At 44.2% G+C, this 17,962-nt stretch overlaps 1 protein-coding gene across 1 annotated transcript in view; it reads right to left on the bottom strand.

The window, feature by feature from the left end:
• Positions 1–17,962, bottom strand: part of COL18A1 (collagen type XVIII alpha 1 chain) — a 585,697-nt gene that overhangs the window by 368,064 nt on the left and 199,671 nt on the right. The window contains exon 8 of the mRNA XM_033945055.1: positions 8,921–9,136. Within this exon, the coding sequence (XP_033800946.1) occupies positions 8,921–9,136 (216 nt within the window). The remainder of the gene's footprint in view (positions 1–8,920; positions 9,137–17,962) is intronic.

The raw sequence follows: 17,962 nt of genomic DNA, 5'->3' as shown, positions 1-17,962 counted from the left end.
GGCTGCTTAGCTACACTGATGACATCACGATCATTATTCTTTGTAATAAAACTTTGTGCCATATCACTCAGACGATTGAGTCTATATTGAAACTGATGGACTCATGGATGCAGGAATTTAAATTCAAATTAAATCAAATTAAGACCAAATTTTTTGTTGCATCTCCACACAAAATCCAATGATTAAAATACTGGGAGTTGTTATTGATCAACATTTGACCATGAAAAAGCAAGTAGATGCTGTGGTACAAAAGGGTTATTATACATTATGGAAGCTGCATACCATAAAACCATATTTTGAATTTTCTGCTTTTAAACATTTAGTTCAATCATTGTTGCTGAGTCTTCTTGACTATTGTAATATACTCTATTTAACATGCACTAAAAAAGAGATGGCTAGGCTTAGATTAATTCAGAATACGGCGGTGAAATTGATTTATGGTCTAAAGAAATATGATCACTTCTATCGCGAGTTGAACTGGCTTCCAGTGGAGGCTCACGTTTTGTTTAAGTTGGGTTGTCTTTGCTACAAAGTTGTGTATGGTATCGCTCCAATTTATATGACCGATAGATTTCTTATAGCATCTTATAAACATAGAAGAGGATTACATTACATTACATTAGAGATTTCTATTCTGCCATTACCTTGCGGTTCAAGGCAGATTACAAAAGAGTTATAAACGGTGGGTTACAATGGAAGATCACTGGTCATTTCTAGAGAAGGCAAAGAGTAGATCAGGTAGTTTCTGTGTGGCGGGAAGAGGGAGGAAGGAAGGTATATGTAATATTAGGACTGTTTCAGGAATTTCTTGAAGAGTATAGTTTTTATTTCTTTTCTGAACATCTTGTAGTCTGGGATAGTTATCAGTAGATTGGAGATCTGGTTATCTATCTTTGCTGCTTGAGTGGCTAGGAGGCCATCGTATAGTTTTTTCCGTTTAACTTCTTTGATCGGAGGGAGGGGGGGTGAATGGGGTGTGTGCTTTTCTACATCTGATTGAGGTAGTTTGGATGAGGCGGTTGTTCAGGTAGGTTGGGCTGTCTCCATTTAAGGTTTTAAATAACATACAGTAGAATTTAAATAGTATTCTTTCTTGGATTGGAAGCCAGTGTGAGTTGATGTATGCTTCTGTAATATGATTGTGTTTCCTCAATGAGTAGATGAGTCTCAGAGCTGTATTTTGGATTGTTTGTAGTTGTTTAGTCATTGTAGCAGGGCAGGGGAGGTAGAGGATGTTGCAGTAATCTAGTAGACCTAGGATTAGGGATTGTACTATGAGCTGGAATTGTGTTCTTTCAAAGAATTTTCGGACTTGTCTTAGGCTTCTCATAACTGTGAAGGATTTCTGTATTGTTTTATTTATTTGCGGTTGAATGGTGCAGCATCTGTCTATAGTCATTCCTAGTAGGTTTAGGGTGGTTTGAATGGGGTAGTTGATTGAGTTGATTTCTATATTGGTTATGGTTGGGACTTTGTCATTTTCGAGGAGGATGAATTTAGTTTTGTCTGTGTTGAGTTTCAGTTTGTGATCTTTCATCCAGGTCGCTACTGTTTCTAGTGTTCGGTGTAGTGTGTTTGTCATGACGGTCTTTGGTTGATCAAAAGGTATGAGAATGGTAATGTCATCTGCATAACTATAGGTGGTTATGCCTAGATTATCCAGGTATGTTCCGAGAGAGGCAGTGTATAGGTTGAAGAGAGTAGGGGATAGTGGGAATCCTTGTGGTATGCCGCAGAGGTTGGACCAAGGTTCAGATTTTACTTTATCTGATTTTACTCTGTATGTTCCGGATTTTAGGAAGCCTTCAAACCAAAAGTATACTTTATCTGAAATACCTATTGCGTCCAAAATTTGCAGTAGGATGTTATGGTCTACCAGGTCAAATGCTGTGGTTAGGTCTAGTTGTATGAGAAGCATTTTTTTTCCTGTGCTGAGGTGTTGTCTGGCTGTGTCAATAAGGGAGCCTAGTAATGTCTCTGTGCTGAAGTTGGTTCTGAAGCCAGATTGCATGGGGTGAAGTATGTTATGCCCTTCTAGATAGTTGGTGAGGAGCTTGGCTACTAGTCCTTCTGTTAGTTTGACGTACCTCTGGAAAAGGAGGTGGAGTGACTTCCATTATCAAAACCTCCGCCACACCAAAACTAATAAACTCCATCAATATTCCCTCCCTAGAAGCTATTGCGTTCACCTTAGGCCACAAACAAAAAACCGCCCTCATACTCCTCTACAGAACCCCCAACTCCCCAGCAGACACCCTAGAAACCCTCCTCGAATTCATCACTGAACTAACCATCTCACACAAACACATGACAATCCTAGGAGATTTCAATTTCCCAGACTATCCCAACACCTCAGGACAAATTGACAACTTCCTTTCCTCCCTCTCCGACCTAGGATTCCACCAAGCTATAACCACCCCCACGCACTCAGCAGGCAACATCTTAGACTTGCTCTTCACCCTCAAAGACCCAACGACAGAGCCCCAGCATACTTACACCTCCACACCTGTCCCATGGTCAGACCACCACCTCATTGAATTCGAACTCCCACTCGATACTGCCCTAACCCCACGTAAAGATCCCACCCCCCCACCCTACGTCAACTCCCTAATTCGGTCAACCCTCAAGATATGGCCGCAGGTATTCGCACCCTAAACAAATCTTGTACCCAACATCCCCTATCAATTGACCTGGCAGCCGCCACATGGCACTCTAACATCCAATCCCTCTATAATAACCTGGTCCAAACAAAAACAACCCAAATAATCACCAACAAAGCACCTGCTCCCTGGTACACTAATGACCTCCGATCCATAAAACGATCCCTGAGGAAAGCAGAAAGGATCTGGGCCAAACATCCGGACAATGAAACCAAAACCCACTGGAAAAACATATCCACCACATACAAAGCTGCCATTCTAGAGGCAAAAAAGACCTACTACTCTCGTCTCCTACAACAAGCCCCTTCTAGATCAAAACAACTGTTCACCCTCACCAACCATCTCTTCACCAACGCCCAAAGGAATAATCAAATCAACCAAACAGAACTCGATAGCGAAACTCTCTCGGACTTCTTCCAGTCCAAAGTACAAAACATCCGAGCTAACCTCGACCTCAACACCAAACCCACTCCTACTCAGCTCCAACCAACTCCATATACCCCCCCTTCCGCCACTCTCTCCCAATTTCATTTAGCCACTCATGCGGAGGTCCTCGAAACCCTGAGAGAACTCAAACCCTCCAACACCATCCTCGACCCCTGCCCGTCCAGCCTCCTGCTGTCTGCCGGAGACGCCATGGCAGAATCCATCCTCCCCATCATTAACACCTCTCTAACTACTGGAACTGTCCCCCTCAGCTGGAAATCAGCTATTATCAAGCCCACCCTCAAAAAACCCTCCCTTGATCCCAATGAACCTAGCAACTATCGCCCAGTCTCCAACCTCCCAATTGTCTCCAAACTCCTTGAACGAATTGTGCTCCACCGCCTACACCCCTTCATTGAAGAACAAGCTGCCCTATCCCCAGCCCAATCCGGCTTCCGTAAGGGCCACAGCACAGAATCAGTACTCCTTGATATCATCGACGACAGCTGGTCAATACTCGACAAAGGCAATGACGCCCTACTAGTCCTACTTGACCTTAGCGCTGCCTTCGACACAGTTGACCACCAACTACTCACATCCAGTGTTCCCGCTAAGCTGCGCTGGCCTGCGCTCGCGCACAAAATATTACATCGCAGCGCACAAGTTTCTCTTCACAGCGCACACACGCGTCGCAAAGGTAAGGGGAGGTAAGGTAAGGGGACGCATTGGGGGGATTGCACTTCCCCACAATTGCCATGCTTCGGTTCCTCTTCTTCCTTCCTTCCTCCCCCTCCGCGGGACCCTGCGGCACCATCAACTCTTACTCCCTCTAATGTCGGCCCTGCAGCTCCAGACTTCCTCGCACCTTCTCCCCTCCCCCTTTGGATCGCTATTATTTTAAATGTTATAGCCGCGGAGCTGTATCCATCAGTGGAGATGTCTAACCTCGGCCTGCCCCGGAACTCTTACTGCAACAGTGACTTCCTGTTCCTGCCTAGACGGGCGGCTGCTGCAGTAAGAGTTCCGGGGCAGGCCGAGGTTAGACATCTCCACTGATGGATACAGCTCCGCGGCTATAACAGCTCCTGCAGCTCTGCACTTCCCCACAATTGCCATGCTTCGGTTCCTCTTCTTCCTTCCTTCCTCCCCCCCCCCCCCCGCGGGACCCTGCGGCACCATCAACTCTTATTCCCTCTAATGTCGGCCCTGCAGCTCCAGACTTCCTCGCACCTTCTCCCCTCCCCCTTTGGATCGCTATTATTTTAAATGTTATAGCCGCGGAGCTGTATCCATCAGTGGAGATGTCTAACCTCGGCCTGCCCCGGAACTCTTACTGCAGCAGCCGCCCGTCTAGGCAGGAACAGGAAGTCACTGTTGCAGTAAGAGTTCCGGGGCAGGCCGAGGTTAGACATCTCCACTGATGGATACAGCTCCGCGGCTATAACATTTAAAATAATAGCGATCCAAAGGGGGAGGGGAGAAGGTGCGAGGAAGTCTGGAGCTGCAGGGCCGACATTAGAGGGAGTAAGAGTTGATGGTGCCGCAGGGTCCCGCGGGGGGGGGGGGAGGAAGGAAGGAAGAAGAGGAACCGAAGCATGGCAATTGTGGGGAAGTGCAGAGCTGCAGGGAAGAGTGTTGCGGTACCCAGCTGGAGGGAGAAGGAAGATGAGGGAGGGAATTAAAGGAGATGCCAGGGCTTGGAGCGTAGGAGGAAGGTATGCCAGTCTAAGGGAAAAGGAAGGGGGAGATGTGAGAGCATGGAGGGGGAGCGAAAGATGGAAGAAAAGGAAAGGAGAGAGATGCCAGAGAATCAGGGAAGGGGAGATACCAGACTATGAGGAGAGGTGTGGGAGAGGGAAGGCGAGGAGAGAGATGCCAGACCAATGGGGTGAAAGGAGAGATGGAAGGGGGAGGCATACAGTTTCTGGAAGGGGCATAGAAGGAGAGAAGATGCCATATAGGGGAAGAGAGACGGCAGACAGTGGATGGAAGGAAGAGAGTTACAAGAAGATGAGGAAAGGAGAAACCACAGAAGACAAAGGTAGAAAAAAATTTCTATTTATTTATTGCTTTAGGAGACATGTGTCACTGTTTCTGTGAAGCATTGTATGCAGAGTCCAGCTTCTTGCTGGTTCAATTTAACCTTTGTCTATGTATTTTTATTTTATCCCCCCTTTTACAAAACTGTGAAGCGTTTTTAGCACCAGCCTTGGTGGTAGCAGCTCTGATGCTCAGAATTTTATGAGCATCAGAGCTGTTACCTCCGTAGCTAAAATCCACACTACAGTTTTGTAAAAGAGGGAGGGGTTAGTTTGTGATTACATATTCCTTACTAGGCGAAGGTGTTTTCTGTGTTCTGTGTGTTTTCTGTTAGGATTGACGGTGTAGGATTGATCTGTGCTGGTCTGGCTTGTTTAGTTTTACAATGGGTGTATTGATGTACTGCTCACTGCAATATGTAAGATGCTGCCTTTTCCTAGGTACTCATGTGTGACGTGTGGTTTGTTACTAAAAATCATGTTTTTCTTACAGATGGGGGGGGGTGCCAAAAAATGATGGGCCCCGGATGTTACATATGCTAGGTACGCCACTGTATGTAAAGATACCAGAAAGCTGGCGTAGCAAAAACTTCTAAGTTTTGAGTATTTAACCCTCCCACAATCTCACGGGCACTCGTTTCAAGTTTATTGAGATTTTGATTTAAACGCAATATCAAATATTTTCAATGCGTATAACAAAAATAAATTTGGGGAAATAAATAAAACCATTTGAACCAGTGTTCCCGCTAAGCTGCGCTGGCGCACAAAATATTACATCGCAGCGCACACGTTTCTCGTCACAGCGCACAATCGGAAGAGGCGTACGGCAGATGGCAGGGCGGCGAGAGGAGAATCGGGCGAGTTGGCTCATAACTTGCTGGCGCCCGATATTTTTGGCTCACGGTGAAAAAAGTTTGCTCACAACACCCGCCCGCTTAGAGGGAACACTGCTCACATCTAGGCTCCACGACCTCGGAATCAAAGACACAGCCCTCCAATGGATCACCTCCTTCCTTCACCAAAGGACCCAAACTGTCCTACCAGGGACACATAAATCTAACCCTAAGCCTATCAAATATGGCGTTCCTCAAGGCGCCCTTCTATCCCCCCTCCTATTCAACCTCTACATCAAACCCGTCATCGATATAGCGCAAAAATATAAAATCAAAATCCACTCTTATGCAGATGACATCCAGCTGCTCCTCCCCTTAGGCGAAAACCGGCCCTCCCAAATTGCTAACCTCGAACTCTGCCTCACTGAAATGAAATCTTGGATGTCAAACAACAAGCTTCAACTTAACGCCTCCAAAACCGAACTCCTATGGATCAGAAACAAAAACACCAAATACATACGACCTACACTAACATGGGATTCCACTCTACTAACGGCAGCAGATCAAGTTCGCAGCCTGGGAGTAACCCTAGACGGACACCTATCCCTATCTAACCACATATCCCAAGTAGTCTCCACCTCCTTCCACTACCTTCGCCAACTGAAAAGGATCAAACCCTACATCTCCACACCAGACCTCGCCCAACTCCTATACGCATATGTCCTCTCCAGAATGGATTATTGTAACTCCCTATTTAATGGACTAACCAAGAATAATATCAAACGCCTCCAACGGGTCCAAAATGCAGTCATCCGCCTCCTACACAACCTCAACTACCACGATTCCATCACCTCGGCACTCCATGCCGAACACTGGCTCCCAATTAGCCAACGCTGTACTTTCAAAGCCCTGGCAATTGCTCACAAGAGAATCTACTCCACCACCCCCTCCTACATAAAATCCAAGCTTCCCATCTACAACCCCACTCGCACTCTCCGCTCAAAGTCTGAGATACGCCTATGCACCCCCCCCGGAAGATCACTGCTCACAGAAACTGCCCACAAACGATCCTACAGCCACTTCATTCCACGCCTCTGGAACCAACTCCCCCCCCCAACTTAGACAACAGAACTCATTATTAACATTCCGTAAATCGGTAAAGACCCTCCTCTTCAACTAAAGATCTCCTCTGCCTTCTCCCCCCCTTAGGCCCCACCTTCCACTCCCCTATCACCTTCCCGAAACTCCAGTATGATCCTCTCTTACTCTATCCACTAACAAATTGTACCTAAATGCTTATAACTCTCCTTAAACTAAGCTACTGTTTCCCCCTTCTCTCTTTCTGCTTACTCTCCCGGTATTTAATTCTCTCCAAAAACTATAAATCCAATCCCTAAACCAGTTGTACTACTTATATGTCTAGTATGTTCATTTGTACTACTTATATGTGTATGTTCATTTGTAAACCGTTCTGAGCTATTGGGAGGACGGGATAAAAATCTAACTAAATAAATAAATAAATAAAATAGAGGTATTGAGGCAATGGGTCTGTAGTTGGATGGTTGGCCTGTTGGTCCTTTTGGATCTTTTTGGATTGGGGTGATGATGATTTTGATGAGGTCAGTTGGGAAAAGGCCGTCTGTGAGCATGGTTTGTATCCATTGCAGAAGTAGAGTACAGAATTTTGCACTGGAGGTTGTAAGGAGATATGATGGGCAGTGGTTGAGGTCACAGGATGCGTGGATGTACTTTTTGTAGAGTTTATTGAGTTCTGACCATTGTATGTTGGGGAATTGGGACCATGTTCTGTCTGCTGCAGTTGATTCTTTTTCTGTGGGAAGAATTGTGAATTAATTTAGATGGAATGGAGTACAACTGAGGGTAGCTCTGGCATTTGTAATTTTGTTTCTGAAGTGTTCTGCTAAGAGGGAGGCGGGGTATTGTTAGTGGTCATGTAAGGTTTGGTGTCTGTTATATCTTTTAATATTTGGAATAGTTTTTTGGTATCTTGGGTTTCTGTGCCTATTAGATTGGTGTGGTGTGTTTTTCTCTTGTCCTTTAGTAGTAATTTGTATTGTTTGTTAATTTTTTTACAGGCGGTTTTTGTGGGATCTAGGTTAGTTTTTCTCCATTTTCTTTCTGCTCAAGGTTGTAAGAGTAAGAAATCTTTAGAACATACATGAGCATTCCAGGCTGCTTTCTATGGTAGGGAATTTTGACCATTGTTGCGTAGTGCTTGTTCTTACAAACATTTTATAACTCAGTTGAAAACTTATCTTTTCTCAAAGTATTTGGCAAATTAAGCTATATGTTTCTTATGTTATTTTATTATTTATCTTTTGTTAACTGCATAGAACTTACAGCTACGCGGTTTATAAGCACGATGTTATGTTATGTCGGTTGAATTCAGGATGCACATAATCTGAATGTCATCTGCATAAAAGTATGAGGTGAACTCCAAGGACTGAAGAATAGTTAGTAAGGGTGCAAGATAGATGTCGAAGAGAGTGGGTGTGAGAATGGATCCCTGCAGAACTCCGGATATAAGCAATGCGGCAGAGGGAAGACCCTGGCCAGGCAGGTCCACATGCAGCCTGTTTACAGTACTGCCTCTGCCAGCCAGCCGCTGCTACTTTGGGAGGCCTGCATGTAGGACAGATGTCATCACATGGGGGGTTGTCAATCAGAGAGCGGTCAGACACATGTAGGGGAGGGGCATTAGGTTAGGAACAGGATAGAAGGTCTGCACAAAATTCTACACTTGCACAGAATTCCACCAGGAGTATTAAAGGGAACATTGAATTGATCCTATCCCATCTAATCTAATATTCCTCCTTTGAGTCCTACCACCATAATTCTACTTTGTTTCTTCTATTCATCTGTTTACCCCAAAATACATATTGAGTTTTTTCCTTCCTATAACATGTTAGAGTAGTTTTTGACAAGTAAAGATTTTACTCACCGGTTCTCCATCTTTGCCCGGAACACCTGGATTTCCAGGAAGACCAGGAAGGCCCGGTGGTCCTTGTGGTCCAGATATCTCCTTTACTAAGGAACCATCCTCTTGGCGCACCACAGCAGCAGGCAATCCTGGGGGACCAGCAGGACCTGGAGGCCCCTGAGCACCATGCTCTCCCTTTTGTCCCTTAGGACCTGGATATCCAAATCCTGCACTTCCCTAAATATTCCAAATGCAAAACAAATATTTAACTACATTCAAAATAAGTATGAGAGATTACTTAAGTCAATAATCCCGACATACAAAAAGACAATATTGGAAGGGTTTTATGCTCCTAACTTAGAGAAAACTCCTAAACTGGCCCCCTTTGAAAATGTAATGGGGCTGAAGGCCTAAATATATTCTCGAAATTCCAGTGGACTTGTATATTTAGGTCCTAAAAGGGATGGCAATAGGGTGAATTTAGATCCAGGAAAAAAAAGGTAGATATTCAGCACCAATTTGCAGTACTAAGCACCTAAATTAGTCTCACAAATTTATAGCAGGCCTAAACTTAGTATCCTTAAAGTTTCTGCTAACAAATACACTAAATTTAACAGCCTGATCTTTGTAAAAAGCAAATTCAATCATGTTTCTCCGCTTTTGCTAAAACGTCATTGGCTCCCAATTATTTCTAGAGTTTATTTTAAATGTGCCTGCTTTACATTAAAGATCTTGCAAGCATCTTTCCTTCCTTACTTCCTCCTTTTTGGAATTCTACAAGATCTAAGATTACCAGACCTACTCAAAAACTCAAATTATCTTTTCCTACGCAGAAAGGCATCATCTAAACTGGTAAATTAGGGAAGTCTCTTCTTTTCAAAATTACTGAGCTCTGGAATAATTTCCTGTCCAGTTGCTTGATCTGGGCTCTCTTCAATTATTCCGAAAAAATTTGAAAACTTGGCTTTTTGCAAAATTGTAAACTTTGCTTCCCTTTATATTATCCCTATTTCTATTGTATTTTTTTCTTTGCAATTTCTGTAAACCATGCCGAGCTCTATTTTTATAGAGAAGATGCAATATATAAGCCGAAGATTTAGTTTAGTTTAAAATTGGGGGAGGGGAAAATTTTTAGGAGCCCTGCTCTGAAGAAAAATATTGGGCTCAACATGTACGTAACACATGCATTTGTTGAACTTAAAAATTGAGTAGTGAAGGCAGGCAGTTTCCTTCTATTAGAAGGGAAAAATCAAATTGATAATGTTTTCTTTTTACATTACCCCAGATCACAGCTAGAGATCAAAAAGGTCTCAGCCTGTTTTATAGTACAGTATATGATAGTGGAATTAAAAACAGTTCAAGTTTAAAAAATAAGGGAAAAACATATAAAAGTAGTAGTTAAAGAGTTCACTTCCTGTTAGGGAACATTCCTTCCAGCACTTATCAAATCACTAAAGAACATTCCTGACAAACACCTACTTTAGTAGCAATTAATGACCAAAAAAGTACCGTATTTTCACGTAGATAACGTGCACCCGTGTAAAACGCGCACACGGGTATAGCGCGCGGGAAACCGAAATATATGTAAAAAAAATTTTGTATACCGCACACACCAGTGTACCGCTCATGCTGCCCCGACTCTCCCGTCGCCGCCCGACTCTCCTTTCGCCTGCCCCGACTCTCCTCTCCCCCTTGAAGTCCTGTCCCCACCCTGCCCTTTCTCTGACGTCAGAGAAAGGGCGGGACCGCCGGAAGAGGAAGCAGCGCAGGTGCAGGGCTCACAGAAGGGCCGAGACCGCCAAGAGGAAGCAGCAGGACACCGGTAGGAGCGTCTACATGATGGGGGGGGGAGTCGGGAGGCTGTCGGGGTGCGAGCGGTCCCTTCATGGTAGGGGTGCAGGTGGGAGTGCGTGCGAGCGGTCCTTCGGGGTGGGGGTGCGTGCGAGCGGTCCTTCGGGGTGGGGGTGCGAGCGGTCCTGCAGGGGGGGGGTGAATCGGACGTCGAGGGGGGCAACTATGTAAAAAAAAATTGTACAACGCGCTCATGTGTATAACGCGCAAGGTTATGCACAGTTTGTAAAATCGTGTATAACGCGCGCGTTATATGCGTGAAAATACGGTATTACTCTCTTGATACACATTAAACAATAAGTACCCAGTATCCTCAGGAATACAGTCTCCAATCTCAAACACTATATATATATATCAGTATTCAACAATCTGTTTAGTAGGCTATTTTAGTACAGGGCTTTCAAAACTGGGTTATGACTCCAAAACCAATATCTGGGTTTGTGACTTTGGTGGGCCCTCCATAAGATGTTACTGGTCTGCACCTCTGGAAGGTCATATGCTTTCTGTGGCCACATGAATTGGATCGAACCACAGAAAGATTTATAAGTCAATTTTAGGCTAATTTTAAGCTAAACTTAACTGGCTAGGTTTCTAGCTGCATGTTTTTATGAATCTTCTAGTTGGTTAAATTTTGACTGGCTAAATTCAGTGCAGATAGATACCTGGCTGTGGTTAGCCAGTTATTGCTGAAATCCTTACTAAAAATCCTATGATCCCATCTAAAATAAACTGTCAGGTATGGTAGCACTAGTCCACTGACAGAGGATATGGGTGGTAACAGCTCTACAGCCCCCCATGAAAAAGCAGAGCAAATCTTATGCAGTAAGGGTTTTCACCAGTCACTGAATCTCCCTCCTTTCCCACCCTAGAGGAAACCTATTTAACTAGAAATGCCATAATGTCTAGGGCCCAGATACACTAAAGCCAGAAATTGTCGCTAAACCTGTTTTAACAGCTTTAGTGGCAGATCGTATTTGCCAACCTGAAGCAGAAAATGGCTCACCATCTGGTTTTCTGCACGATTGCTCATTCCCCAACCCAACCATGCAAATAAGCTGATTAATATTAAAATGCCATGTAAACTAGTAGAGCGATTGATGTACTAACATGGCTTCTCAATGCACTAAAAACAGTGATTGCTTTTAGCGATCCAAAAAAAGTGACTGGTTAACACCAGTTGCTTACCTGTCTTAACTTTTTTTTTTTTAATTGACCTCAATAAACATGATTTACAAAAAAAAAAAGAAAAAATCCCCCCCCCCCAAGATGACGGCCATCCCCAATGAACCAACACTGGGAACCGAACCCCCAGCACCCCCTGTGCCAGTGAAAACGGCAGGAGGAATGGCAACTTCCTGGCATGGGAGTAGGCCTTCAGTGTCAGGATGGAGTGGACATCTCCCTTGCCGTTTGGGTAGGAGTCACAATGACAGGTGGGAGTGGGCATCCCTTATGCCATTTTTTTCTTGTGTAGAGGAGGTAGGATCAGCATGGAAGGAGAAAGTGGGCATCCCTCCTGCCGTTTTGCTGCTATGGGAGGGGAGAGCATGTGGCCATCCCTCCTGCTGATTTTCACTAGCACGGGGGGGGAGGAATTCCCGGTGCCATGTTCATCAGAGGTCGTTGGGGAGAGCCATCAAAAGAAAGAAAGAAAAAAAATGGTTTTCTGCCCCAATCAGCTGAGTGACAGGAGGCTTTCACCTGCCTCTCAGCTGTTTGGGCTTCCTCTGCCGGCTCTGTGTATGTGTGAGAGTCGCTCTTACAGCGATCCCTCGGATCGGAGAGTCAGGGATTATGGCAAACATCCGTGTGAATTATTTGCATGCAAACCTTTTAGTACATCAATAGCTATTGCTGAATTGGCCAAAAAATCGGATCGGTGCAGACCCACATGATCTTACCAATCCTCTTAGTGCATCTAGATCTAGGAGTTCCTCTTTCCCTCTCAAAAGCAGCATTTCATAGGGATGGCTAGCAGCCCCACACTTTATTCCCCCTTCTCCAGCTCAATTTCAGGCTCCACTACAGACTCCTATTTCTATCCCCCCATAATACACTTCTCAAATCTCATATCCCTAGCTGGATTCTCAGGGTCACCAGAGGTGATCTGGAAAATTATAGACTGGTGAGTCAGATGTCAGTAGTGGGCGAAATGATAGCGATTAATATAAAGAACAAAATGATAGAACATATACATAAGCATGGATTAATGAGACAAGATCAAGGGAAATCTTGTTTCACCAGCATACTACATTTCATGGAAGAGGTGAATGAACATGTGTATAAAGGCGAGATGATCGACTGGATTTTCAAAAGGCATTTGACAAAGTACCTCATGAAAGGCTTCTGAGGAAGTTAGAAAGTCATGGGATAGGAGATGTCCTATTATGAATTAAGAACTGGTCGAAAGATAAAAAACCATTCTTTAGATATGTTAAAGGGAAACAACCGGCTAGGGAGGAGGTGGGCCCGCTGGATGACGGAGACCGGAAGGGAGCAGTGAAGGAAGAGAAAGAGGTCGCGGAAAGACTTAACATGTTCTTTTCGTCTGTATTTACAAGCGAAGACACAACCAACATACCGGAACCCGAACAAATCTTCAATGGAAATCAAGCACAAAAGTTAACATCCATGGAAGTGAGCCTCGATGATGTGCGCAGGCAGATAGAAAAACTAAAAACTGACAAATCCCCAGGTCCGGATGGAATCCATCCAAGGGTTCTGAAGGAACTAAAGGAGGAAATAGCGGAGCTACTACAGCAAATTTGCAACCTATCTCTGAAAACAGGTGTGATCCCGGAGGATTGGAAGATAGCCAACGTTACACCCATCTTTAAAAAGGGATCAAGAGGTGACCCGGGAAACTATAGACCGGTGAGTCTGACCTCGGTTCCGGGGAAAATGGCGGAAGCACTGATAAAAGAAAACATCGATGAACATTTTGAAAAAAAACGAACTTCTGATATCCAGCCAACATGGTTTCTGCAGGGGAAGATCGTGCCTGACTAACTTATTGCACTTCTTCGAGGGAATTAACAAACAGATGGACAGAGGAGACCCCATAGACATCATATACCTAGATTTCCAGAAAGCCTTTGACAAGGTGCCTCATGAACGTCTACTTCGGAAACTGAAGAACCATGGGGTGGACGGAGATGTGCATAGATGGATCAGAAACTGGTTAGAGGGTAGGAACCAGAGGGTAGGAGTGAAGGGCCACTACTCGGACTGGAGGAAGGTCACGAGTGGTGTTCCGCAGGGCTCGGTGCTCGGGCCGCTGCTTTTTAATATATTCATAAATGATCTAGAAACAGGAACGAAGTGCGAGATAATAAAATTTGCGGACGACACCAAACTATTTAATGGAGCTCGGATGAAGGAGGAATGCGAAGAATTGCAAAGGGACTTGAACAAACTAGAAGAATGGGCGACGAGATGGCAGATGAAGTTCAACATTGAGAAATGTAAAGTATTACCTGTGGGAAGCAGAAACCCGAGGTACAACTATACGATGGGAGGGATGTCATTAAATGAGAGTACCCAAGAAAGGGACTTGGGGGTAATGGTGGACATGACAATGAAGCCGATGGCACAGTGCGTGGCGGCCGCTAAGAGAGCGAATAGAATGCTAGGTATAATCAGGAAGGGTATTACAACCAGAACGAAAGAAGTTATCCTGCCGTTGTATCGGGCGATGGTGCGTCCGCATCTGGAGTACTGCGTCCAATATTTGTTGCCGTACCTTAAGAAGGATATGGCGTTACTCGTGAGGGTTCAGAGGAGAGCGACACATCTGATAAAGGGGATAGAAAACCTCTCATATGCTGAGAGATTGGGGAAACTGGGTCTGTTTTCCCTGGAGAAGAGGAGACTTAGAGGGGATATGATAGAGACTTACAAGATCATGAAGGGCATAGAGAGAGTAGAGAGGGACAGATTCTTCAAACTTTCAGAAAATAAAAAAACAAGAGGGCATTCGGAAAAGTTGAAAGGGGACAGATTCAAAACGAATGCTAGGAAGTTCTTCTTTACCCAACGTGTAGTGGACACCTGGAATGCGCTTCCAGAGGACGTTATAGGGAAGAGTACAGTTTTGGGGTTTAAGAAAAGATTGGACAATTTCCTGCTGGAAAAGGGGATAGAAGGGTATAGATAGAGGTTTACTACACAGGTCCTGGACCTGTTGGGCCGCCGCGTGAGCAGACTGCTGGGCGCGATGGACCTGAGGTCTGACCCAGCAGAGGCATTGCTTATGTTCTTATGTTCTTATGAATAGAGAAAGGTAAATAGTGTGGTTCCCCAGTGGTCTATGCTGGGACCACTGCTTTTAAAACTATTTATCAATGATCTAGAGATGGGATTAATTAGTGAGATAATTAAACTTGCTGATGACACAAAGTTGTTCAGCTGCAAGAGGACTTTGAAAACTTGCAAGAGGATCTTGTGAGACTGGAAATCAAAATGGCAGATAACATTTAATGTGAGCAAGTTCAAAGTGATGCATGTGGAAAAGAGGAACCCAAACTATAGCTACATGATGCAGGGTTGCACATTAGGAGTCACTGTCTAGGAAAAGGATCTAGGCATAATCATTGAGACTAAGTTGAAACCCTCAGCTCAGTGTGTGGCGGTGTCGACTAAGAAAGCAAATAGAATGTTAGGAATTATCAGGAACGGAATGGAAAACAAAGATGAACATGTTATAATAGAGAGAATGGTGATGAAAATGATAAAAGAGATATGATAACTTCCCTATAAGGAAAGACTAAAGCAGCTTAGAGAAGAGATGGCTCAGGGGAGGTCTATAAAATACATGTGGAGTGGAAAGGGTACATGCAACTTGCATGTTTACTCTTTCCAAAAATACTATGACTAGGGCCATGCGATGAAGCTACTATGTAGTAGATTTAAAACAAACAAGAGAAAATATTTCTTCACTCTATATCAGTGTGTCTTAAATATTTTAGCTCCGGAACTCTAAACGGAGCAAATGTTTTTCGTAGCACATTATAATTGAAATTATAAAATTGCAAAACAAACAAAAAATTAAATGTGGGAGTTATTTATTTAAAGTTCTTTCAGCTATGCATGGATAATTGTAACAATGGTGAAACTAAAGTAGATAGAACAGAATTGCTAATCAATGCGATGGATGTGCTTGTTTTTAAGTGCAAATTAAATCAAAATGTGGCTTGATAGTCGAGAAGCAAACATGCATTTTATCATCCACCATATACAGTCATTCTCTTTTTTGGATTTAATTTCTGTCAGAGCTGAAAATCCAAGTTCACAAAGAAAAGAAGATCCAAACTGTAGCAAAGCCTTGATTGCTTCGTTAGGATAACTACTGAATAAAAACAAACAAAAAATAAATTACTTGTCATTAGTTTTTAAGGACCAATCACATCAAAGAATGCTGCTTGTCTGGGTGGTCGTATCCTTATGCACACAGTCACTCATAACATTGACAGACTCTTGTGTACGTGACATACATGTTGTCATCTATTCTAGCGTATACTTATGAAGGGAATTTTTAACAATAAAGTTCTGAATCTCATGGCACACCACTGTAAATCCTTGTAGCTAAAATAGTCACGATTCCGTCGCTATACACTGTTCTATTAACAGTTCCTAATTTAAAGCACCATAGAACAGTGCTTATTTTTATTTTATAGAATTTGGTCCTGTCTGCTTGGACAAATGAACTGATCAGACAAATGGAACTCGTTTGTGACTTCTAAGAACCTCAGTAAAAGGCTGCGCCCATCCAGCGATTTCAACACCCTGTCTTGTTTGCCCGAACCCAAGGATGCAAAGGCTGGCAACCATACCTTCTGGATTGATGTGAAACTAGAGACCACCTTCGGAGGAAAGAAGGGAATAGTGCGATAGGATCACACTGGATTTCGTAATCCAAAGAAAAGGATCTCTGCAGGGACAAAGCCTGAAGTTCGGAAACTCTGTGGACCAACATAATGGCCACCAAGACAACCATCTTGATGGTGAGATCCATCAAAGAAACCTGGTCCAACGGTTCATAGGGTGAACTAGCAAGTGACCTGAGAATTAGATTGTGATTCTATATCAAGAATGGCTGTCAACAAAGAGCAAAGACGTAACGCACCCCTCAGAAAACTGACCACATCTGGATTAAGCAGCAAGAGAGGCCCCTCAGAGGCTTAGGACCAAAGCAGGAATGTCTGGCCATCTGAACCCTCAAGGAGCTAACTGTAAGCCCCTTTTCCAGGCCTTCTTGAAGAAAGGCAAGTACAATCGGGATCGACGTCGAGCTCAGGTCTTTGTTCTTCCGAGTGCATCAATTTTGAAAACATCTCCAGGCCTTCGCATACACTGCCAGTCGACTTCTTCTTGCTGTGCAAGATGGTAACTATCACTCCTTTTGAGTAGCCTCTGCACACTAGGTCTGTGCGCTTAAGAGCCAGGCCACAAGACCAAAGTGGTCCATATCATGCAGGGCTATTGGATCCTGCATGAGAATTAAAGAGTGACAGTGAAGTTTGAGCTCCTGATCCAGCTGCAGATGAACCAGGTCGGCATACCACGGGTGCCTCAGCCAACTGGACACCATGAAAATCACCTAACCCTGGTGCATCTTGATTCTTCTCAGAAGACGGCCTATCATGGTTATAGAGGAAAGACATTGAGAAGGCCCTCCTCTGTCTATAGCTATACCTTGGCATTCAAACGTTCACTTCCTGCTTTGTGATGGTAGCTGAAGAAACAAGCCTCCTTCTTGTTGGATGCTAAACACCATCAATTCATATGGCAGACATCTCCATCTCTCTATGATACATTGGAAGGCTCTCTGGTTCAGAGACCATTCTCCTGGATCCAGAGTTTGACAGCTAACTTGCTTACACGTAGTTTACTCCTGCTACGTGCACCACTGAAAGTCAGAAGATGCTTTTCCACCCAACAAAAGACCATTAAGCCTCCTGCCACAGAGGTGTGCTCCCTTGCCAATTTACATAGGCTACCACTGTGGCATTGTCCGAGAAGACTTGAACCACCTGGATCTGAAGCATGCTCTCAAAGTGTAAGAGAGCCAGCTGGATCGCTCAAAGTTCAAGGTGATTGATCAACTACTTTCTCTTGGAAGGGGACCAACGTCCTTGTACAGGACTGTCCGCGCAAAGCGATCCCAGCCGTAAAGCCTGGCGTCTTGTCATCAAGATCACTCAGATGGAGATC

This window comes from Geotrypetes seraphini, chromosome 5 (assembly GCF_902459505.1).
Source record: "Geotrypetes seraphini chromosome 5, aGeoSer1.1, whole genome shotgun sequence".
NCBI classification, from domain to species: Eukaryota; Metazoa; Chordata; class Amphibia; order Gymnophiona; family Dermophiidae; genus Geotrypetes; species Geotrypetes seraphini.
This window is presented reverse-complemented; position numbering and strand designations above follow the sequence as displayed.